At 41.7% G+C, this 24786-nt stretch overlaps 1 protein-coding gene across 3 annotated transcripts in view; it reads left to right on the top strand.

Annotated features, from left to right (window-relative positions):
* Positions 1 to 1290: 1290 nt before the first annotated feature.
* fmn2b (formin 2b) overlaps positions 1291 to 24786 on the top strand; it is a 237454-nt gene continuing 213958 nt past the window's right edge. For all 3 annotated transcript variants that reach the window (XR_487913.2, XR_487914.2, XM_007893908.2), the window contains exon 1: positions 1291 to 3028. Coding sequence is in view for 1 of the 3 variants with exons in the window: in XM_007893908.2 (XP_007892099.2) it covers positions 1486 to 3028 (1543 nt within the window). In the remaining 2 variants the exon portion in view is untranslated. The remainder of the gene's footprint in view (positions 3029 to 24786) is intronic.

Below are 24786 nucleotides of genomic sequence, written 5' to 3'. Positions count from 1 at the left end.
CACATGACAACTTGAACTCACATCTTTAACGTCCACCTGAACAGGACCTTGGTTTAACATCTTATCCAAAGGATGGCACCTCCAACAGTGCAACACTCCCCAGTAGTACATTGGAGTGTCAGTTCCATGGCTGTTTGTGGGACACTCCAATGCAGTGCTGGGAGGGGTTGCACTGTTGTAGGTGCCATCCTTTGGATGAGACTTTAAACCAAGGTCCTGTTCAAATGGATGTTGAAGATCCCTTGGCTCTATTCGAAAAAAAAAACAACAACTTGCACTTATATACCGCCCTCCACGCAGCGTAGTGTCTCAGAGCATTTAAGGAGAAGGGAGTTTCTCCTGGTGTCCTGGCCTACAATCCCCCAAATAAAGTTGGTCACTCACTTCATGGCTGTTTGTGGGATATTGTCGTGTACAATAGTGCTGCCGTGTTTGCCTACAAATACCCAGTCACTCTATTACACAATATATCCTGTGAAGTGCTTTGAGACGTCCTTCTGATGTCCTATATCAAATTCAAGGATTATTATTATTGTTAAATCTCCTGCGTCCAATCTTCTGCAGCTGCAGCATAAGACAATCACTTAATCTGAGATTTCTATTCTACTGTGATGTGAGTGAATGCCTTGTGCCACAGGAAACATCCTGCTGCAAAACTGAGTGAATTCCCTCTCAGTCTTTGCAGCTGTTATTGGAAAGACTTGTGTTTTGTGGAGCCTATGTGCAATATGGACAGGAAAATTTGTTTGCTGTTTGGTTCTGGTGTTTATTCTATGAAAGCAAAAGGATAATCAGCACCAAACTGTGTTTCAAAGCAGCAGCCCAGCTGCTGGAGTGACAGGATACTTCTAATCAAATTGAATGGAATTTAGGGAGGGGAGAATCTTAGTCTGTTTTGATCTCCTGGGGATAATGTGTCCTCATGGACTATAATCTGTTTCTATGGGAACAGGAACTACTGATGCATAATGTTTTTATCTTCTATTTTTAAACTAATTCTGCAGACTGTAATTAATCTTTTTTTTTTACCTACTCTTTTCCTTCCAGGAGAACAATTGCACTGTTCAAAACTTCTCTTGGGAAGCTGAAATCTCAGTACGTCTCCAATCTAGTTTAATGGATTTTTTTAATTTAAAAAAAATGCTGACCACTATGAAAGCCATTCACACAATTGAGAGATTGACAGATAATATCAGTGAGAAGTGTTTCTTGCCTTGTGTAGAGAGCCCGTCTGGTTTGCTTGGTCACAAGCCTTGCAGAAGTGCAAACTGTACTGAGCATGTCCCAGAGGAGGGGACCACATTATGCAAACAGACTGCTCCTGCAGATGGGAACATTCTAAGCAACGAGCAGGCGTTTGTTTCCCTTGCATCTCCGAGAGAGAAGCCTGCCGGTTTACTGAATAACTTGTCAGCCTGCAATGTCAAGAAGGCTGAAGATGGATTGAGAGCGAGAAGATCTTGGCTGTTTGGTAAGACTGCCAGCATGGGGAACCAGGACGGGAAGCTGAAAAAGACTGGAGGAGATGGGCAGGATTGTGCTGAGGATGCTGGGCCCAGGGATGCTGACGGCACAAAGAGAGGTCCAGGAGGTAAGAAAACACACTCAAAGCATGGGAAAGGAAACGAAGGAAACAAAAAGAAGAAATCTGAATCGTCGCGAGCGTCTGTGTTTTCTATCCGAAAGAGAAAACATCCGTCACGAGGTAAAAATAACACGAGTGGGTCCAAAGAAGATGTACTAGAAAACCAGGCCTTACAGACTGAGGAACTAGACAGTGTCCATTCAATTACTAAAACTCCAGATATAAGCATTTCTGCGGATGAAGGTCTGACTGATACTGAAGCTGACAATTTTGACCTGACGAGCAGCATTCGCCCAGCAGCTGCAGAGCTCCAGGACAAACAAAGGGCTAGCTCTGGCTCGGATACAGATATTTACAGCTTTCATTCAGCCACAGAACATGAGGATTTGCTATCTGATATTCAGCATGCTATTAGGCTGCAGCAGGGGTCATTTAATGCAGCTGCTAAGGAACTGCAAATACAAGAAAGAGAAAATGGAAATACCCTGCCACTAATTGAGCAATATGTAATCCTTGAAGCCTTCGGTAACAAAAAAATCAGCCTCGATACAGAACATATCTCCTCAAAGGCCGATGAAATAGGAAAGTCTAATGACGTTGAAGGCCAGTATGAAGCGAGTGAGGTAGGGACTAATACTGAGGCATCTTGTAGCACTTTACAATTACCTAAATCTCACAACAGATTTGGTAAAACTGCAGTGGAAAATGAGAGGCTGGTTCCCATAGAAACTCCTGCTGAGCACAGCTCAGAGCTGGGCAACAGTTCAGAGAATGCTAATTTGACAGTGACACAAAATGGATTTGCGTTTTTCTCGGACATTGAAACAACTCTTGAAAAGGTGCCTCTTTGCTTTGACGGAGAATTGACAGATGATGCTGATCAGATATGTGTTGGCAAGCAGCACAGTGTTAATGCTGAAGAAACATTACTAACAGATAGCCAAACACAAGATTCAGAAGTATTTTTTGATGCACCTGGTTCTCTAGCCAAAAAAGATGCACCGAGTGTTACTGAATGGAAAGGAGAAACTCCTGTAAGCGTACACAAATCCTGTTGGCCCTTTCGTACAGGAACGTCCACTACTGTCAGGCCATATCCTCCAGTTAGTGCAATCTTTGTTAGAACAACCACCAGGCAGTTGAGCTCTTCAAGTAATTCACCTTCAGTTTCTCCATCCCAGAGCCCTCTGATTCAGAGGAGACGACCTGCAGCTGAACAAAAAAGGGGCAAGGAACAATACAAAAAGCCGAGATCGTACAGTGTGAAGGGCTTGCTCACTCGATCAGCTGACTGGACGGAGGAACTCAAATGGCAAAAAAGAAGCCGTATTAAAAGGGCAGGGTCTGTTGATAATTTAGAATGTGTACGATATCCAGAAATTATACCACTTGGAGATAAAAGAGCTTCCATATCGAGCAGTGGCTTTCCTGAGATCTTCATGGGTGAGTGTGACATTTACCTATGTTGTCTGTTACCTAAGTCCCAATGAAGACTGAAGTTGTTTGACTTATTTTTTTCCCCCACATGGGTCAGGATGGGGAATGTGTTTGTGGAGAGGAGGAGGAGGAAGGATATGCAATACATTTACAGAAAATGTAACTGAAACGCCAGCAGCGGTCTCTGAAGTGAGCTTTTAAAGTTGGTATGATTGTTTTTTGGCAGAGTTGATAATGGGTTAACCCTAAACTGTCTTCTGGTTGCATGAATAGTTTAATTGGTAACCGATACTATGAATCAAACCTGGTTCATCAGTGTAATTTGATCCTTAGTATTCATTGTACTGTTCTAAACAAACCTTTGCATCAAGTTGTACAGATTACAAAAGCAAAACGACTTGAGCGCTAAAACAATTCAACATTCACTTCTGAGCAGTTTGTTTTTCCCATATGTTGAATCTAAAGGGTGAAATTTGGAGTTGTTTCTTGATCCATTTCTTGCATCTATCAGCGCAGGAATGAATTTAGCAATAACTGCTCATTGCTTCCTAATCTTCATTTAGCATCAGTGTTTTACTGAATGCTGCTTCTGACCTCTGTTTCTCCTGATCAGCTGGCTATTTGCCTGGGGTGTGCATGGGCGGGGTGGAGAAGACCCGCAGAAAACTGACTATTAATAATAATTATAGATTAATAATGCATGCATTTGAGCTCTGCCATTGTTAAGAGGCACTAGCCTGTTGAAGGGCACTATAGAAATGCAAGTTGCTATACAGTCAGTTGCCTAGTGCATGCCATTGGGTTGTAAATTCATATAAGGTGTTTTCGCTCTGAATAAAGTCCTTGTTTGAAACCATGATCACATTCTAATAGTCTACATCAAGAAATTTGGCTGCAAAACGTTGGTTTCTTGTTGGTGGTTCTCTAACCAGAACGAATAACTATGAGGATAAAATGCCAGAAGGGCAGGTAATTCACAGGGATCAGAGGGAACTAGTTAAGGAATGCTGGTGCTAATTAAGGAAAGGAAATAATTGTTGAGTATACATGAATTTATTTTCTTCATTGATCTAGTGAGCTCAAGTTAAGGTACCAAAAATGTTACCCTTCCTAGAATCTTCAGGAACAATTTACCTTGGCAATGAAGGGATGTGGCAATTCATGGACACACTCATGTCAGCATGAAACTTCACAGTGGAAAGTTTGCAGTATGTATTCATGTCTGTCCTTTATCAAATTTTAATCCATTAAATGTTTGCACTGATCGTTGGCAGGATTTTATTTTGCAGTAAAGGGTTGTTACTGTGAGCATTTGGAGTAGTGTGTACAGTTCTGTTTGCCATATCATATGAAGAATATTATAGCATTACAGCATAGATTTATACAGGTGTTATCTGGGATGAGTGGATACATCTAGCAAAGAATGAGATTGCAGCTTTTCTCCCGTGAGTTGGAATGATTAAGAGAGTTATAGAGGTGTTTAACGATTATGAAAAGATTTGAAAAGATGAATGGTGATGGGTTGGTTCCACTAGTTGAATCCCAAATTAAAGGATGCAAGATAGCTTAGGGTAGATCTAATGGGGAGTTCAAAAGGAAATGCTAGGGCGGTGACAATGTGGAATTGATGCTGGAAACTGGTTAAAGCAAATAGCATCAATGTATCTAAGAGAGAATTTGACGCATACTTGAGGATGATGGGAATAGAGAAGTATAAGATGGGCTTGTGTGGAGGACAAACGCCAGTGTGATGCTGGATCATATGGCCTGCTTCTGTGCTGTATCACTTTAACTCTGTGTAGTGTGTTTGTTGTTTACTACCAGCAAGAAGGAGGCCTCTTGTGTTGAGCCCATCTGTGAAAGTCGTGTTGAGTTACAGCAAGAAATATTCAGTACTCAAACAATTCTTGCTGGAGGGACCCTCTAATTTTTTTAAAAAGTGTTTAGTGCTGTTAATTGTATAGTACGTGTGGGATACACTACATATCACTGTCTCTAAATATGAAAAGTGCCCTCTGAAATCCATAAAAAGTTTTTTTTTAGGACTGTATTGCTGGATGCGAGTCTGTCTGGTCATTTGTTTCGTCCGTGTATAAACTAGTAGAAAGAATAGCCTCATCTCCTAGAATCATACAGCACAAAAAGAGGCCATTCAGCCCATTGTGTTTGCGCCGGTTCCGAAAAGAGCAATCCAACTCAATCCCACTGGCCCACTTTCTCTCCATAGCCCTGCAATCTTGTCCTCCCCAAATACCATGTACTTCTCTCTTAAAAGTTGTTATTGAATTGGCTTCCACTACCCTTTCAGGTAATGCATTCCAGATCCGAACAACTCGCTGGGTGAAATTTTTTTTCCTAACCTCCCCTCTGTTTCTTTTAACAACTATCTTAAATCGGTGTCCTTGGGTTACTGACCCACATGCCAGTGGAAACAGTTTTTCCCGGTTCAACCTATCAAATCCTCTCATGATCTTGAAAACCTCTATTAAATCCCTTCTTAATCGTCTCTGCTCTAGGGAGAGTAATCCTAGTTTCGCTAACCTCTCCTCATAACTAACGTCTTTCATTCCTGGTACCATCCTGGTAAACCTCCTTTGCACCCTCTCCAATGCCCTGACACCTTTCCTAAAGTGTGGTGCCCAGAACTGAATGCAGTATTCCAACTGAGGCCCAACCAGCATTTTATAAATATTCAATATAACCTCCTGACTTTTGAATTCTATGCCCCTATTATAAAACCTAGTATCCCATATGCTTTGTTAACAGCTTTATCTACCTGTCTGCCACCTTTAACGATTTGCTTATGTGGACCCTCAGGTCTCACTGTTCATTTGCCCCCTTTAAGATTGTACCATCAGCTTATGCTGCCTCTCCTCACTCTTCCTACCAAAATGCAACACTTTGCATTTCTCCACATTAAACCTCATCTGCCACGTTTCTGCCCATTTTATCAATCTGTCTAAGTCCTTCTGGAGTCTGGTGCTATCCTCCTCACCATTAACTACTTTTCCTAGCTTAGTCTCGTCTGCAAATTTGGAAATTGTGCTCCTATATCCAGGTCCAGATCATTAACATAGATCAGAAGAGCAGTGGTCCCAATATCGACCCTTGAGGGACACCACCACCTCCCTCCAGTCTGAAAAGCAACCGTTTACTACCACTCTCTAGTTTCTGACTCCTAGCCAGTTCTGGATCCATGTTGCCATAGTCCCTTTAATACTGTGGGCTTCTATTTTGTTTATAAGTCTCTTATGTGGCACTTTGTCAAATGCCTTTTGAAAATCTAGATAAACTACGTCTACTGCACTACCTTCATCCACCCTCAGTCACTTCATCAAAAAATTCTATTAGGTTTGTCAGACATGATCTGCCTTTAACAAATCCATGTTGACTGTCCTTTATAAAACCATATTTTTCTAAGTGAGAATTTATATTGTCCCAGATTATAGTCTCCAGAAGTTTCCCTGCTACTGATGTTAGGCTGATTGGCCTGTAGTTCTCAGGTTTATCCTTCTCATTCTCTTTGAGAATCACACCCATTCTCTTTTTGAACCCCTTCCGTCAGGTTTCCGTGCTGCTCATAGCACAGAAACTGCCCTGGTCAAGGTCACCAATGACATCCTGACCATCTGTGACCAGGGCTCCCTCTGTCTCCTCGTCCTCCTCGACCTATCGGCAGCATTCGATACGGTCGACCACGCTATCCTACTCCACCGCTTGTCCTCCCACCTCAACCTTCAAGGCACTGTCCTTGAATGGTTTAGCTCTTACCTTTCCCACCGTCTTCATTTCGTCTCAACGAATGGCTTCTCCTCCACCCCCCGTACTGTCTCATGTGGTGTCCCTCAGGGCTCTGTCCTCGGTCCCCTCCTCTTCACCCTCTATATGCTCCCCCTTGGTGACATCATCCGCAAACATGGGGTTAACTTCCACATGTATGCGGATGACACCCAACTCTACCTTTCCTCCTCTACTCTCAACTCCACGACCACCGATGTCCTGACAGCCTGCCTGTCCGACATCGAGTCCTGGACGAGAGACAACTTTCTTCAGCTCAACGTGCAAAAAACCGAGGCCCTCCTGATTGGCTCACGTCAGCGCCTCCGCACCTCAGGCGCTGACACCATCAGCATCCAAGGCTGCACTCTCCACCTCTCAAAGCCAGTCAGGAACCTCGGCGTTTTGTTCGACCCTGAGCTGTCCTTTCTCCCTCACATCCGCACCACAACTGGCACCGCCTTCCATCACCTCCGGAATATCGCCAGATTACGGCACTACCTCACCCCTCACGCTGCTGAAACCCTGGTTCACGCCTTTGTCACCTCAAGGCTGGACTATGGGAACTCTCTCCTCGCCGGCCTTCCCGCCACCTCCCTCCACAAGCTGCAGGTCATTCAGAACTCTGCAGCTCGTGTACTGTCCCGCACCAGGCTTCGGGACCACATCACTCCCACCCTCGCTCGCCTCCACTGGCTCCCCATCCCCCAGAGGATTGATTTCAAGATCCTCATCCTCACCTACAAGGCCATTCACGGCCTTGCTCCCTCCTACCTCTCCAACCTACTATCCCCCTACCTACCTGCCCGTACCCTCCGTTCCTCTGGCTCCGGTCTGCTCCACGTCCCCCGCCCCAACCGCCCTACTATCGGTGGTCGGGCCTTCAGCCTCTCAGCCCCGAGGCTCTGGAACTCCATCCCCCAGTGCCTTCGCCTTGCTTCCTCCCTTTCCTCCTTCAAGGCCGGTCTCAAAACCTTTCTCTTTGACCGTGCCTTCAGCTCCCCTCTCGACTCTCTTCCTCCTCCTCGCTCCCTCCCTTCCCTCCCCTCACCCTGACCATTTCCCCTCCTCTCTCCCTCCCTTCCCTCCCCTCACCCTGACCATTTCCCCCCTGCTCGGGTCATGACCCAACTGTGCAGCGCCTTGGGACGTCCTCCTGACGTGAAAGGCGCTCTATAAATGGAATCTTGTTGTTGTTGTTGTTGTTGTTCTCCCCGTTTTTGTCGTGACCATTCTGCACTTGTATCTACAATTGCTGTGTGTGGATCACAATCAATCACCTGACTACTGCACATGTGAGTCAATGTGACGTCTTTTACACTGAGGCAGGGTTTCTTCCCACTCAGCTCCCATTAACCCTGAAAGCCGAAGCTCGGACTGGTAGGATGATGCAAGCTGGACAAGCAGCTGGAAGCTTGCCAGAATGTAAACAACAGTGCCTTGAAGTATTGCAGACCCTGCCCCCATCTCAGGGACTGGACTACTACGTCCGCTAAAGAGGAATGAGCCAGCTCAACTCCACTTAGCTTCTCTTCCTCCCCACCCTCACAAAAAACCCCAAACAGGAGGATAGTCACCAGTAGTAACATTTATGGGATACTGATCAAGCGTATGAGCCATTGTGCATCATTACAGTATCTATTTTGCAAGTGCTAATTCAGTGAAAAGAGAAATGCAGGGATAACACCAGTGCAGTAGCTTTCCTGTGAAGTGACTGCAAAATGGTTTCAGAATCACTGCTCCTGTCTGCATGATGAAATGCCCCGAGCACCTCATAAAAGCATTGTTTGCTTTACGTGGTACAGGAATGTTACCAAAATTTGATCAAAATGTAGTGCAGTACAACTAAGTTTGATGCAATGTAAACTTTGCTTTACAGTCAATTAAATTAATAATAATAATAATAATCCCTGCATTTGATATAGCCTCTTATCACATCTTCGAGATGTCTCAAAGTGCTTTGCAGAATATACTGTAAAATTAATTGACTATTTTGTGGGCAAAACAAATAATTATATTCAAATAGAAATTGCAGCAGACAGAATGGAACAAAGTCAGTGGGGAGGAATGAAAACACAATGACTTAAAAAAAAATCCATACCAAAAAAACTTAGATTATCTATTAGAATTCTATGATAGTATTAAATAAAACTCCCTTTTTAAAATAAATCCTTTAATTTTGCCAACCTGTACAATTTAAATTGCCCACGCATTCTATTTAATACAATTAACTGGTTCTGTGTACTGCAGATAATGTCTGGCATTGCAAATTATCGCCTCCTCCTTCCTACACACTGAAGTGGATTTCTGAAACGCCAAGCATATTCGACCACCAAGTTGGTACAGATTCTGTATGCACTTGGCACCCTATCTGGGGAACTTCACGACAACTAACAATATATCCACTCAATTAATATTTTTTTCAGTTTTGGAATAAATACAGCAGGTTGCATAATGCATTCCAGATTGTTATCAGAGTGGAGGGCGGGTTATTTTAATACTTTAGTATGTGGGCTGTTTGGTAAAATAACACTAATAATGCGTTTTCAGTGGGAGTGTCAAGAATTTTATAATTGCTTTCTTTAAAATAACTTACCAAGTTCAGGCACAACATACCATCAAAAGAAGTATTACACATTAATCTGATGTTCAGGCTGCTACTTTGGGCCTTCATAATTATTTTCTAACTGAATGTGTGCATTTCTTCTTTTATATCTATGAACTTGATTGGCTTCTGTGAATGAAGCACAATAAATTAGTTGATTTACAATGTCTGCACTGGAACTGTTTTAGTTTTATTTGTATTGAATTCCAATGTGCGCAATTAGCTGCCACATTTCGCCCACAGTATATAGAGTCCATTCACTTTACAGTATATTCTGTGAAGCACTTTGAGACATCTTGAAGATGTGATAAGGCGCTATATCAAATGCAAGGATTATTATTTTAGAGTATAAGTAAGTGTAAATCATCAATAATGTGGTATCTCCAAGAGCATTCAGTATTGGCAAGCAAAATTACTCTGATTGTACACCTGAGTTTGCATTTTGCTGCCACATTTGATGTGATTACTCAGTACTTAACTAACTTAACATAGAATCCTCTGGGGCAATCCCAAGGTTACTTTTTATAAGGTGTTGCTCAGGACCACGTGTTGGTGTTGGTTGACTTGAACATGGTTGACTGTTTGTGAGCATGTTCCAAAGGTTAACTGCAGTATTAGGTTGCAAGGCATTATTGGGCTTATGGATCTCAGGCTCACCAATGCAGTTAATGACAAGAGACTAACTCGCTTTCACCCATCCTCATAATAACTGTTTTCACCCGCAGAATACCCCTTCCAAGTATAATATATATACACTTATTACTCAACTTTAAGGACCTTTGGGTGCAGTTCATCTGGACCTGGTGGTTTGTTGTTAATTTGCCAAATCCTCCTTTCTTTCCATCTTAAATTGTGGTTTAGTTCCCTGCACTATTATTTTCAACATCCGTCTCCTTTGTGAAAGATGACGCAATGTTTTTAGTATTGCAGCAATGACTATCTCTGGTGATCTTACCCCCTTACTCCCCCTCAGTGGTCGAAACACTGCATTAACTACTGTTTTTAATAAGAGCATGCTTATAGGACAACTTACTATTATGATTCTTGGACATATGGTGGGAAGGTGAGGCCTCTGTACTTGGCAAGGCTGGCTGTGTGGAGCGTCTGCAGAAGTGATGTATCAGTCCATTTGGGTGACTGGCAGGTGGGGAATGAATCCCAGGTGGGAGGGAAGAAAGGATAGCCTGAGATTAGAAAGCTGATCTCATTCTTAATTGGAACCCCAGAGATGGTGTGTGTCTACATTTATTATAAGGGTGACTTCAGGATCTTTGGCGTAGAAACCTCTCTGTGCCTGAGTATGTAATTAGTTCTGGAGGGGTCCTCTTTTGTTTTGATATCATGTTGTTTATGATTTCTTGACTGGTCTTCTGCCTGAGAGCTGATTTCCCCGGACAACCAATTTGAATTTGCGCTAGCAGACCATACTCTGGGGAAGAAATGGTTAATTAAGTGTGCTTTAGGATGGAATAAGTTAGAGTAGAATGAAATAGACGACTTTCGTGTTGACAGCAGTAATACTCATTTTGTCTTCTCCTTTCCTGCGCCACTCATCAGAACAGCAGAGGGGGAGAAAAGCCTTTGAAAATGCTTTACAGTTCTTTCAAAAAGTTGTACCAAAAAAGCAATTAACATTTAAACTGCACCTAAAATAAAAACAGAAGTCGCTGGGAAAACTCAACAGGTCAGGCCCCATCTATGGAGAGAGGAAAGTGAGTTAGCGTTTCAAGTTGCTGACCTTTCGTCATCGACCTGAAACGTTAAACTGCACCTGCTGTTCTCACACCAAATTATCACAAATTGTGTTAAGTTAACCTGTTAAATAATGCCTTTCATCACTGTTATAAAGAGATTCACATCTCAGTGATGGAACCGTATTCCACATGACCTTCTTCCAAGTGTGTTCCCAGGAAGCTGGACATCAGACGTGAGATAGAAGCTCAGAAAGAGGTGGCCTCTAAAGGATGGATAAACGTTTCACAAAATCACAGCATTCAGATGAAAAAGATCCTTCGGGCCTTTTGATCTCATCCTTCCAGCATACCCACCCGACTGTCCATCCATCACAACATCAATCTGTTTTTTCTATTTAATGAGTTCAAAATCCTGACCTCAATCTGGTAACCTGTTCCAGGTGTTATTACCCTCTAGGTGAATAAATGCTTCTTAGTCTCTTTCCTTAAATTGTTCTTTGTAACAATTGTGTGTCAGTCTGGCTCAGTGGTAACACTCTCACCTCTGAGTCAGAAGGTTGTGGGTTCAGGCATCACATTGAGACTTGAACTCACATAGTCTAAGCTGATACTCCATTGCATTGTCAGAGATATCCTTCAAATGAGACATTAAACCAAAGTCCCATCTGCCTGTTCAGGTGGATGTTAAAGATCCTAATGCATTATTTGAAAAGAGGATGGAGTTCACCCAGTGACCAAAGCACAAAATTGAAAAAAAGGTAATTTGTTTCATGGCTGTTTGTAGGATGTTGCTGTGTGCAAGTGGGCTGCTGCATTAAATCAGTAAATCCTAAGAAGTGCTCTGAGACATCCTCCTGATATGAAAGATGCTGTAAAAAATGCAAGGATTATTATTAAATCTGTCCTCTTGTTCTGGTGCCTTGGTGCATCTGAGAGTAGTATTCTGGGTTTATTTTCTTAATCCCATTTTAAAATCTCTGTCAGGTACCAGCTGAAATTTCTCCTTTCCAGAATGGAGAACCCTTGTGTGTCTAATTGTTGCCTATTCATCTAATAATGAGGAACATCCTAGTTGCTCTGCACTCGCTGGAGCCTGGGCAGCCTCATCCAATGCCTTGGGACATCCTTCTGACGTGAAAAGCGCTATACATGTATAATTTTGTATTGTATTTTGTGTTGTATTATCTCACAGGAACCAGAACTCTACACAGTAGTCTAGTTGTGCCCTGACCAGAGCACTATACAGCTTGAATCAGTCATTGGATAATTGTGTTTGTTTAGTTTAATTTTTTGTACTGTTAAAATGGTTGCTGGAATAAACAGCGACAAAATCTGGAGTACCATACTTGGTTCCTCCTTTACCAAGCTGTTGCAAGACGTGGCCTTTTCTGCCCATTCATTCATACCTCTGTTTTAAAAGTGAAACAATGAAATGGGTGCTCCCAAAACAATGCACTGGAGATTCAACCTCAGCCATAAACTCAATGTCCTGATGTGGGGCTTGAACCTCAAAGCCTTTTGACTCTGAGGTAAGAGTGCTACCAACTGAGCCAACCTGACACTTCTTAAAGCACAGTGATTGGTAGTTCAACTAAAAATTCTCCTTGTCCCTTCACCAAGGCTGGGATGAGTTAAAATTAATTAATCAATTAATAATTCATGTTAAAAGCAATGCTTGAGTTTGATATAGTGCCTTTTACAACAGGTGTCTCAAAGTGACAAATGATGAGGATTTTCATTGCATTGAGGGTGAGGAAAGGACAGAGGCAGGCAATATTATGGAGAAAAGCAAACTTTTCTACTGGATGGGGATTAAAATTGATTTAGCACTTTAATAGGTTGATCAATGGTGATGGCAATCTTAATTTAATGCATATGATCTATAAATATTGTATCTTGAAGTATCAACTTTGTTCAGTTGTTGCTTATCTTCCCTCTGAATCAGAAGTTGTGAGTTCAAGGCCTATGTTGGGACTTTGAATTCATAATCTAGGCTGATAATCCAGTACCTAGCTGGGTAAGAACTGCATTGTTTGAGGTTCAAAACTTCAGTTTGAAGCCCAAGGTCCTGTCTGCCTGTTCAAGTCGACTTTAAAGATCCTATAGTATTTTACAAAAGAGAAGGCAGTTTGTCCTAGTTTTGTGATTAACAATCCCTAAGATTTTTTAAAAAAAGTCATTCACCTCATTTTTTTTAAAAAAGTCATTCACCTCATGGCTGTGCACAAATTGGTTGCTGCATTTCCCTACAAATTAAAAAAAATCTCTAATGTGCTTTGACAACTTTTGTTGATATCATAAAGCACTACATCAAATGTAAGTCTTATTTTAACATTGTGCTGTGTGTTTATGGCCAGCGTCTGTTTCACTGGTGTGCAAACTACGATGACTGAATTTTCTGTTCCTGATATAAAATAAATCTTACCTATGTTCTCTCCTTCTCTACCATACTGGTAAATTAGTTTACATGATTATTTTGAAAAAGAAATCTAATGAGTAACTTTATCTTTCCTACAATTTTTCTTGGGGCTTCTTCTTTGGTCAGCTTGGTGTCTGACTAGGAAACCCATCATGCAGAAACCCCCACCATGCTAATGAGTATCCAAACCAAACTGAGATTCCCGTCCATTCCACCTTCACATGGAAATTCCATCCTGCTTACCTTATTCCAGAAAGTATTAGGTGCAGGTTGGCAAGAGCCAAGGCTTGCGGACTTCAGAATGTGATTCAAGTACTGCTGGAGTCTAACCAGTTAAAATCGCATAGCTTCCCATTGATATTGCTGTCTGCAAGCTTTCCCATTGCTTATCCAGCAAGGATCATTTTACCCGTTAGAGCTTTGGCTTGCAAGTTTAACAGGGGTTTCGTGGGAAGACTCCCTGTCCTCAGTGACTGGTCTGCCCTTCCAGGTCTTGCCGCTGAACCAGGGTGGCTCTGCTGTCATCAGCAGCGCCCTGGGATACTGTAGACCCGCCTGGCTCAGGAACCTGACTACTGAGACTGACACAGAGGGCTGCCTCGATTCCGACATTCCATTGCCAGGCATGTCATTTTGGAGCCAGTTCAATTCCAAGGAGACCCCGCTTCCCCTCCCCCACCCCCCCAACCCCCCCCCGAGGTAAAGGGAATAGCATGATAGTTGTAGAACAATTTTGCTGCATTAAATTCTGCAAACCGTAAGGGTACAGTTATAATCCTGTATGCAATTTTGCAGGAAGATTAATTTGTCCACTTCTATTTTAATTACTTTTTTTAAAATAAACATTCCATAGTAGAAACTGGCAATGATGATCTACCCTCCTACAAGCTGTTTTTATTGATTATTTTTGTCAGTTTAAATTGTCCCATTTAGTGGCCTGATTACAATAGTCAGTTATTCAGATTTTCTATGTTGATGGCTGCTTGACAGCAAGTTGCTCCCATTGGAACTGTTTTTGAGGCTATTGATTGCTTAAACGTTTGGTGATTTAGGAAACTGGTCTAAAAGTTTGATATTTATGTTTAAGGCTTTTTCACGGATCTTGTGGATAAGTGGCCTTTGGAAGAAAGGCCACTTGTCCACTCTGGCAATACAATACAGAATTACATTTGTATATCGACCTTTCACATCGGGAGGACGTCCCAAGGCGCTGGACAGTCAGGGATTTGGATATCAGCGGAGTGGGGGGTGTTGGGATAAGGGATGGTGGAGGACAGGGAGGGTAGGAGGGTGGTTGAAGAGGAAGGTCTTGAGCCATACCTTGAAGGAGGCAAGGAGGGAGCAAGGCGAAGGAAATGTGAGATGGAGTCACCAAGTGTGGGAGCAGAGAGGTTGAGCGCCCGATCGCCAGTGCTGAGCAGAGGGAGTGGACAGGTTGATAAGGGGTTAGCATGTCACAGAGGTTGGAAGTGGCAAGCCTTGGAGGGCCTTGAAGGTAAGGATGAGGATTTTGAACTCTATCCTCTGAGGGATAGGGAGCCGATGCAGCCAGGTGAGGGTGGGGGTAATGGGGTCACGGAGCCTGGTGTGGGAGAGGACACAAGCTGCAGAGTTCTGGATGATCTGCAGTTTGTAAAGGGAAGAGTTGGGAAGGCCAACAAGCAGGGAGTTGGCATAGTTGAGCCTAGACATGATGAATGCATGAATGTGGATTTCGGCAGCCTGAGGAGCGATACAGTGGTGGAGATGGGCAATGTTGCGGAGGTGGGGCAAGGCCGAGCCGGTCATGGTACGGATGTGGGGTAGAAAGGACAGTTGACAGAGGGTCAAACAAGGTCCAAGGTTCTGGACTGGCTCAGTGAGGTGGAGTGTGCATCCATGGATGGTGATGCTGCCAGTGCCTGAAGTGTGGAGGTGCTGACGGGAGACAATTAGGAGAGCCTCGGTCTTGTTGACGTTCAATTGTAGAAAATTAGCTCTCTTCCAGGACTTGATGTCTATGTATAACAACCTTACTGGGTTCATATCTGCTTGTTTAAAATCCAAACCCTGCATTGCATTCATTTTCAGAAAAAAAACTGCCCGGGTCTTAACAGAACACGATGAAGTATTAGAAGAGTGATGACGGTGGTAGCAGATGGAATTGCCGTTGTGCCAGATTAGCTGACCTGAAGCCAAAGAGCTGATTTGTTTGAGTAAGGACTGTAGTTACATATTTCATTATGTATTTATGATGGCTGCAGTTAGATAGGGAATTGAGACTGGAATCATTGAAATGCAAAATTGCTGCTGCTCTGTGTTTCACTTCTAATAGTTCTAAATGTAATATTCTTTCTACGCTTCATCTTGCCATGAATGTTTACATAAAATGTCTGATTGATACTACAGAATGACTGATCCTCCTTTCCACATTTCCTTGATCTAACCACTTTATTCCAGAGGCAATACAATCCAGCACAATGAATCTCTGCAATTTGCATTGCCTATTCCCTTCCTGATCTACTTGCCTATTTTTTTCAATACTAATGTTTACTCATATTTCATCTTCTGCTTTGTCTTTTTGATTTATTCAATATTTAATCGATTGTTTTTCTGGGGGGTATTGAATATTGGAGAGAACACAGGTTTGATTGTTAATACCATATAACATGTTTATCTGTGGGTTAGAAGGTTACGGGTTCAATTGCTGAGTAGGTGGCCAGCTCACAATGGGAAAGTTTGTAATTCAAAATAGTGCCTTGGGGATCTTCAATGCCAGCCTGAACAGGCAGGCAGTACTTCTGTTTTGTCAATATATGCGCTCGAACAATAAAGCACTCCATGATGGCATTGTACTGTCTGTCAGTCTAGAATGTGAGCTTGGCTCACAATGCAGTAATTGACCCCAGAGTGTAATCTTGTAACCCAGAGATAAACTTACTTTAAACTGAATCAAACTGATCTGTGTTTCATCTTCACTTCTTAATAATGCTGATGAAAATAAGCTGATGTGAAGGTAAATTGTGTTTACTGGTACAGAGGAAACCTGCTTTTGAGCCTTCAACCGATCACTGGATTAATCTCCTGTGGGTACAAGCTACCCAGCAGTGCAGTACACCCAGCTTCCAGTGTTGGGACAGCTTATTATTAAAAATTGACCAACTTCTGGGTTTACTTTGAACTGAGCAGCCTTCCTATGTAATGCACAGGAAGTGAAGTCAGCAACAACTTGACGACCTGGAAGTTGGCCATTTTGTATTGTTTTGCTTGTCATGCGGTTGGTGAGTTATTGGACCAAGCCAACCCAGTTATGAAGTTCCTGTAACTTGTTTAAAACAACCAGTTCATTTTTGAGTATACATAATTGAGATTTTGTTTTTTGGTCAGCTAACTCTTGATAGTTTCTCCATATCAGAATCCACATATGTATGTTACCAACACATGGAAGTTTCTCCTCATGGAATGCACATTCTCTCCGTGGATGGCCGCCCTCAAATTTTATTTTCCAGCATCTGTCCTAATTGTTGATTCTTATCGGTATCTGTGGGTTTTGGTGGACACGATCTTTTGTTTGAACAGAGCCCTAAGCAACCACTAGTCATTCTCGCTTCTTCAATGATAGCAAGGTCCCAATGTGGAGGTTAAGCTTGTAGCATATAAGATGTATGCTCCAACCATTTTGCTTTATCGCTCTGGAAACTTATCCCTTTAACACTCACTCTGGGTCAGTATCTTTGCTCTCATCTGTACTGTCTCTCGGAGCTGGGATATTCTTTCCAACAACCAAATTTGTTCCCAGTACATTTTGTATGACCAGAACATTTTGGATCAAATAGTACATCTGGAGATCTGAACTCAACTGATTGGCAATGTAGGCCAACAAATTATTTGCCTTACTGTACCTCGTAGTCTCACATGGTGGTAGAATGTCAACAAACGCATCTAGGTTTCTTTCAACTCCATTTCGACAACTTATTTCCTGTCCATAAAGTACATTATAGAATTTTACAGCACAGAAGGATGCCATTCGGCCCTTTGTGCCTGTGCTGGCTCTTTGAAAGAGCTACCAACTAGTCCCACTCCCCTGTTCTTACCCCATAGCCTTGAAAAATCTTCCTTTTTAAGTGCCTATCTAACTCTCTTTTGAAAGCTATTATCGAATCTGCTTCTACTACCCCTTCAGGCATTCCAGACTGTAACAACTCTCTGGGTTTAAAAAATAGTATCCTCGTCTCCCGTCTGGTTCTTTTGCCAATTATCTTAACTCTGTGTTCTCTGGTTACTGACCCACCTGCCAAAGGATACCGTTTCTCCCTATCTACTCTATCAAAGCCTCTCATTATTTTGAACACCTTTATTAAATCTACCCTAAACCTTCTTTATAGGAGAATAATCCCAGTCTCTCTCAGTCTCTCCGCATAATTGTAGGTCCCTCATCTCTGATATAATTCTTGTAAATCTTCTCTGCATCTACTCCCAGACCCTGGCATCCTTCCTAAAAGGTGGTGCCTAGACTTATACCAATACTCCAGCTGACACCTAACCAGTGATTTGTAAAGGTTCAACATAACTTCCTTGCTCTTGTACTCTATGCCTCTATTTATAAAGCCAAGGATCCAATATGCTTTTTTTTAAACCGCTTTGTCTACTTGTCCTGCACCTTCAAAGATTTGTGTATGTAAGCCTCCAGATCTCTCTGTTCCTGCACCGTCTTTAAAATTGTGACATTTATATCTTATATTGCCTCTCCTCATGCATCACTTCATACTTTTTTGCATTAAATTTCATCTGCCATGTTCTGTCTATTTCACCAGCCTGTCTATATCCTACGGCAGTCTGCTACGATCCTCCTAACTGTTTACTATGTTTCCAAGTTTTGCTTCATCTGCGAACTTTAACATTTTGCTCTCTGTACCCAAGTCCAGGTCATGGCCTTCTGTCTCCCAGCCAATTTCAGACCCATGATGCTATCCCATGGGCTTCAATTTTGCGAACATGTCTATAATGTGGCACTTTATCAAACGCCTTTTGAACGTCCATATGGACACCATCAACTGCACTACCTTAATCAACCCTCTCCAGTACCGAAGAACTCAATCAAGTTAGGTAGAAACGATATGCCTTTAACAAATCCATGTTGGCTGTCCTTTATTAACCCATGTTTTTCCAAGTGAAAATTAATTTTGTTCTGGATATTTGTCTCTAGAAGTTTCCCTACCACTGAATATAGGCTGACTGGTCTGTAGTTACCAGGTTTATCCCTCTCTCCTTTTTTTGAACAGGTTGTAACATTTGCAACCCTGCAATCCTCTGGCACCACTCCCATATCCAAGGAGGATTGAAAGATTGAGGCCAGAGCCTCCGCTATTTCCACTCTTACTTCTCTCAGCAATCGATGATGCATCCCATCTGGACCACGTGACGTACCTCTCTCTATCTATATTTATCTTATTCAATTTCTCTACTCCCTCCTCCTTTAGTGTGACATTAGCAGCATCCTCTTCTTTTGTGAAGACACATGTGCAATATCTTGTATCTCCATTTGTCTTGGTACATATCCTGTTGAAATCACTTGTGAGCAGGGGTGCCCAACCGTATGCCTGCGGGCACCATGACACCCACGGAAGGGTTTATAGGTGCTGCGCGAATTGGAAAACATCCTAACATGAAAGACGTTTAATTTGCCTATTTCGAACATGCTGGCTGGCTTGTTGACCCATACTCGGCTACAAGTTCTGCTCGTCTTTCTAGGAATCTACGTATTACACAGTAAATAGCAGTGCATATCTCTGACTTACTCCCCCATTCTTATATGAACACGTCCTTATCAGTTCTAAGGTATGTCACCCGAACGAAAACTGTTTGTTTCTTCCCTCTGCGCGTGACCCCTTTTCCTGGTTTTTGACCAGTTGGGGAAACACGGACCCGCGCAAGAACCTGATTGGCCGGCCTAATTCCCGCCAACGACCGCCCATCACTAACAGCAGGCGGGGTCTGCACTGGTCTAGCTTCGGCAGTCTTACTGGATTGTTAAAAGTCAATGTAGCCCTCGTGCTTTCAGTTAATATGAGTGGATCTACCAAAAGACAAAAAACGTACAATTTCAACAGTGAATGGAAAGAGCAGTTCTGTTTCGTTAATTTTAAAGGAAAGTGTGTGTGTGTGTGTTTATCGTGCTGTGCTATTGTGGCAGTACCCAAGGAACAATGTCGAAAGACACTTTCGGACAAATCACAAGGACTTTGACACAGATTTCCCACACAATTTTGTTGTAAGAAAAAAAGAGTGAGTGATTTAAAATCTGAACTTGCAATTCAACAATCGATTTTTACCAAGCGTGTTCATAAGTCAAAAAATTGTAGGATAGCATCTTTTAAAGTTGCTCATGTGCTTGTTAAAAGGAATAAACCTTTCGAAGACTGAGAACTGTGAAGGAGGCGATGCTGTCTGCTGCAGACTCTCTTCTGGCCTGCTCCCGACCCACCCGCCCCACCATTGGCGGGAGAACCTTCAGCCACTCTGCCCCCAACTTCTGGAATTCCATCCCCCAGGCACTCCGCCTCGCCCCCTCCTTATCCTCCTTCAAGTCTCGCTTCAAGACCCTCCTCTTCGACCATGCAATTGGCCACCCCCCTTCCCTCCCCCCCGACCCCAGCTCTGGTCTGAAATGCTGTACTCTGTCCAGCGCCTTGGGACGTCCTCCCGACATGAAAGGCACTCTATAAATGTAATCTTGTTGTTGTTATTTTTGAAGGTTTTAGCAATAAGATGGAAATCTTGTTGTCAATAAATGATTTGCAACCGTCACGTAACAAGACGAATAGAGTCCTATTTCACAAAATATACAATTTCAGTTGATGAGTGACCTTCAAGCATGTGACTTCTTTTCATTACAATTTGATGAGTATCACGGATGTGTCGAACACTGCCCAGCTAGTAGTATTAGTTAGGATGGTGTTCGTTAATACAACAAAGGAAGAGCTTCCAGCAATTCTTCCTTTGAAAGGCAAAACGAGAGGTGAAGATATTTACAAAGCCATCAAAGACTATATTTCGGAAAACAACGTCCCTCTCAAAAAAAAAAAATTGTGTCTGTGGCTACTGATGGAGCACCTGCGATGGTAGGTAGCAGGAATGGTTTTATTGGACTCTGCAAGAAAGACCGGTCATTCCCAGCATTCATCACTTACCACTGTATTATCTACCAGGAAACTCTGTGTTCAAAAGTGATTCATTTTCAACATGTGGTGACTAAAATAATAAATTCTGTCTGTGCTGCAAGCTTTTTTTCAAAGCTCTTCTAGAAGAAGTTGATGCTGAGTATACAGACTTGATACTGGACACCGAAGTTCAGTGGTTGAGTACAGGGAAAGTTCTTGCAAGATTCCTAGAGCTCATGCCAGAGATTCAGATGTTCTTGGGAGTCCAGAAAAGAAAAATACGAACAACTGAATGACCAGTCTTGGTTGCTTGACTTGGCGTTTCTCATGGATTTAACTTTGAAACTAAACATGTCAAATCTGGAACTTCAGGGGAAAGACAAACATATTGCTGAAATGGTCAGCTCAGTAAGTGCATTCAAAAGTAAACTGAACTTATGGATTTCTCACATAACAAAGAATTTCTTCTACACTTCCCACGTCTGAAGAAAGTAATTATTGAAACGGCTGATGAAAACTTTTTGATCCTCAGCCTTTTGTGGGACATATTGAGAAGCTACAAGAATTCAGTCAGATTTCAAGAATTTAATACAATTGCACCAATTGTGAAATTCATTGTAAATCCATTCAGTACAGTTGATGGCTCTGAGACTGCAACATCTATTGAAAAATTGTTTCAAGCTGACATTGGAAAACTTGAGCTTGAAATCATAAACATTCAAAGTGACATTATTCTACAGTCTCGTGCAAAAGATGATAACTTCTGGAAACGTGTTGACAAAAATAAGTATCCTCTTCTAAGAAATGCAGCATTGAGGATAAATTGTTGCTACGGATCAACGTACCTCTGCGAGTCACTGTTTGCCAATATGAAGTATATTAAGTCAAAATACAGATCCAGACTTACAGATTCACATCTTAATGATTGTCTGCGAGCTGCAAGCTCATCATACAATCCAGATTTCAACATGTTGGTGGAAGAAATGCAGTGCCACGTGTCACATTAATAGTAACTAACTTTACTTTCTGTTTGATATTAAAGGTTATACACATGCATAGTATATAATATGCATGTATATAATATCCCTAATTTTTAAATTGAGAATTTGATTCCCTTTTGTTCTGTACTACTCTGTTTGGTTCATACACATAAATTCATAGAGTGCCTGCTGTGTATTCAAAACTTCTCGCAGTAGCTCTTCACCCAGAAAAGCTTGGGCACCCCTGCACTAGAGGATCCCGGCTGCCCCTTCTTATTTGACAATCTACTTGGTGTACTGAGTCTGCAAGTTCAGCATCTCTGAGCACCACTTTCAATTCTTTCTCTTCCCTCCCCCCCAACCATTTCAACTAAGTTCTGCTGATGACAACCATCATTAATCTGCCCTTGTCTCTCATGTAATTTGCAAAGGTCTTTTGTAAGTCTAGGTACACTGTCATTTTGAGAACCATTGCAGAAAAAGATTGCCCCAAACCACATTTGAGGTCTTGCCATGGGTATAGTCTTTATAAATCAGTACAGATTTGTTATTGCTAAATTGCTGGGAGAAACTTACTTTACTTATTGAATATAATAATATCCTTGCATTTGGTATAGCCCCTTTCACATTGGATGTCCAAAAGGGCTTCACTGGAGTACTGTATTTGTAGGCAAACACAGTAACCCAATTAGACACAGCAGTATCCCACAAACCACCATTAAAACAAATGACTTATTTTATTTTGGGGATTATTGACCAGGACATGGGGAGAAATTAGCTGCCGCGTTTTGCCCACAAATATACAGTCAATTCGCTTTATAGCATATTCTGTGAAGTGTTTTGAGACGTCTAGAAGACGTGAAAAGCATATATCAAATGCAAGGATTAGTTTACTATTACTAATGCAAGTTGTTGTTCATTTAGGCCTCAAATTGCTTAATGTTGGATTCAAAACATCTTAATGTTTTGCTACAACAGATCATTATAGCGGCTTCTTCAGTAGCACAGAAGAATTGAAGTGTACAGCATCAGCGGTAAAGCTATCAAAATATTTTAAAATGTCACTGTTATAAAGCTACACACTAAATCATCTCTGGCAATTGAAATATATACAACCACATTTGGATGGCTTTCAAGAAGTCTTGATGTCTCTAGCCAATTAAGTCAGCTGATTTGAATTGATGGTGAAAATTTATTTTCGACTGTGCCTTTGGTCACCTTCCTCTCCCTCCCCTGGCTCGGCCCCAGGATCCGTTACTGTGAAGCGCTCTGAGATGCTGTCCGGCGTGGAGGGCGCTATATAAATCCAAGTTGTTGTTGTATGTTAATTGATGGTAAATCAGCCTTGTTCAGTTGGTAGTACTCTTGCATCTGAGTCAGAAGCCACACTGGGTGTGTTCTACATTGTTAGAAGGGCTGCCTTTCACATGACACCTTAAAACCTTCATGGCTGTTTGTGGGACATTGATATGTGCAAATTGGCCGCCATGTTTGCCCACAAAACTCTGTCACTACAGTCTACAGTAAATACTGTAAAGTGTTTCAAGGTGTACTGATCTAAAAGGCACTATGCCAAATGCAAGGATTGTTACAGACTACCATGCTTTTGATTTTTCATAGGCACGGTAGAAGAATAAAGTCTTCAGGTACGATCTGAATACTGAGAAAGAGGTGCGAGGCGGAGGGATTGAGGCAAATAGTTCCAGAGGTGCACCAAACTATGACCCAAGAGTTTTGAAATGAGTGAGCCCAGTTTGATTTTTACTTGCCATGTTTATGCTGCAGTGGGTATGATCTGCAGTACTCCTGAAGCTATATCCTTCAGATAGTTTCAGGAGTGGACTCCCAGGGACATAAGGTATTAGTCGCAATTTTACTGCACCTTCCAACAATTCACCGGTGTTGCCAAAATAAGTGAATTAGAGCTAAACGTATGATATGAATGCAACATAAATTGCATAGAACTGACAAAGCAACTGGCTTCAAACTATGATTTTGTATAACTTGATTTAGAAAGTTCAGAAAGACTTCTGCTGCTCAGGGGATTACACTTGTCGCTACTGTTTACATCATCTGTAACAATTTAGATTAAAGATCAGGTTAATTAAGTGACTAGAGGTAAAGAACTCACAGTTGTTGATGCGGAAAATGTAACTGTTTATTAACAATTAGTCATCAATGGAAGATTTTAAAAAATTGAACTGATTAAATTCAGGTTAAACTATTTTAAAAAAATATAAACCTGAATTAGATTTTTTCCAACAATTTCATATCTTATGAGTTGGTCTGTTTGTATGAAGTGAAATGAAGTGTTGGGTTGAGAGAGTCGCAAGAATGGACCTAATACTGAGGGAGACTGGGTTTATGTCTTGGATTGAGAATAGCCAAAGTAAATTTTGAGTTACTCCAATGTTTCCATAAACAAAATCTCATCTCCTCAATCTCCCAATGGTAAAAATGTTGAATGTGGATAATAATGCATATCTGACATTTAGTCTGCCAGTAATTATGGAATATTTCTACTCTCAGATCAGATTTTCAGACATATACACTTTCACTGGACCCTTCATCATTATATACATCAGATATTTTTCAAAAGATCCATAATTTACGTTATCTGAGAGGTTTAACAATGTCATGGGATGCAAATAAATGTACAGTTGTAATAACCTGTACATTAGTGTATCACAAAATGACCCAATTGAAGTTTGATGCTTGCATTTTTAAATGCAGCCATTTGTATGATTACATATCATCTTTGCAATAAACTTGCTTACTCACTTTCTTTATTATTTTGCAATTTACTTCTTTATCTGAAAAATACTTTCACTGATTTCCTCTACTGAAAAGTCACTGTCTGATTCAGGGGGAAAAAATAAGCTTTCACTCGTTTTCTCCTTCAACTTTTCCCCCTCTATTGAAGTTACTAACTTGATATGGTCTATGGATAAGCCTTCTGATACTTGGGCCTAATGTCTTTTCACAAAAGATCTTAGATAATGAGTGTCAGAAGGTACTTGAAGGTGGTGGGAACATCATAACAAGTTTATTTGTTTCCAAGTGTTCACGTGGACAATTTCTTGGGAAAGGGGAACAGGGTATTTGTGGTCATTGGATCAGTGGAGAATTGTGGTTGAAGTTTGCTGCCTG

Source organism: Callorhinchus milii, unplaced genomic scaffold (genome assembly GCF_018977255.1).
Source record: "Callorhinchus milii isolate IMCB2004 unplaced genomic scaffold, IMCB_Cmil_1.0 Scaffold3, whole genome shotgun sequence".
Lineage (NCBI taxonomy): Eukaryota > Metazoa > Chordata > Chondrichthyes > Chimaeriformes > Callorhinchidae > Callorhinchus > Callorhinchus milii.
Note: the sequence above shows the minus strand (reverse complement) of the source record. Positions and strands in the feature narration are given on the sequence as shown.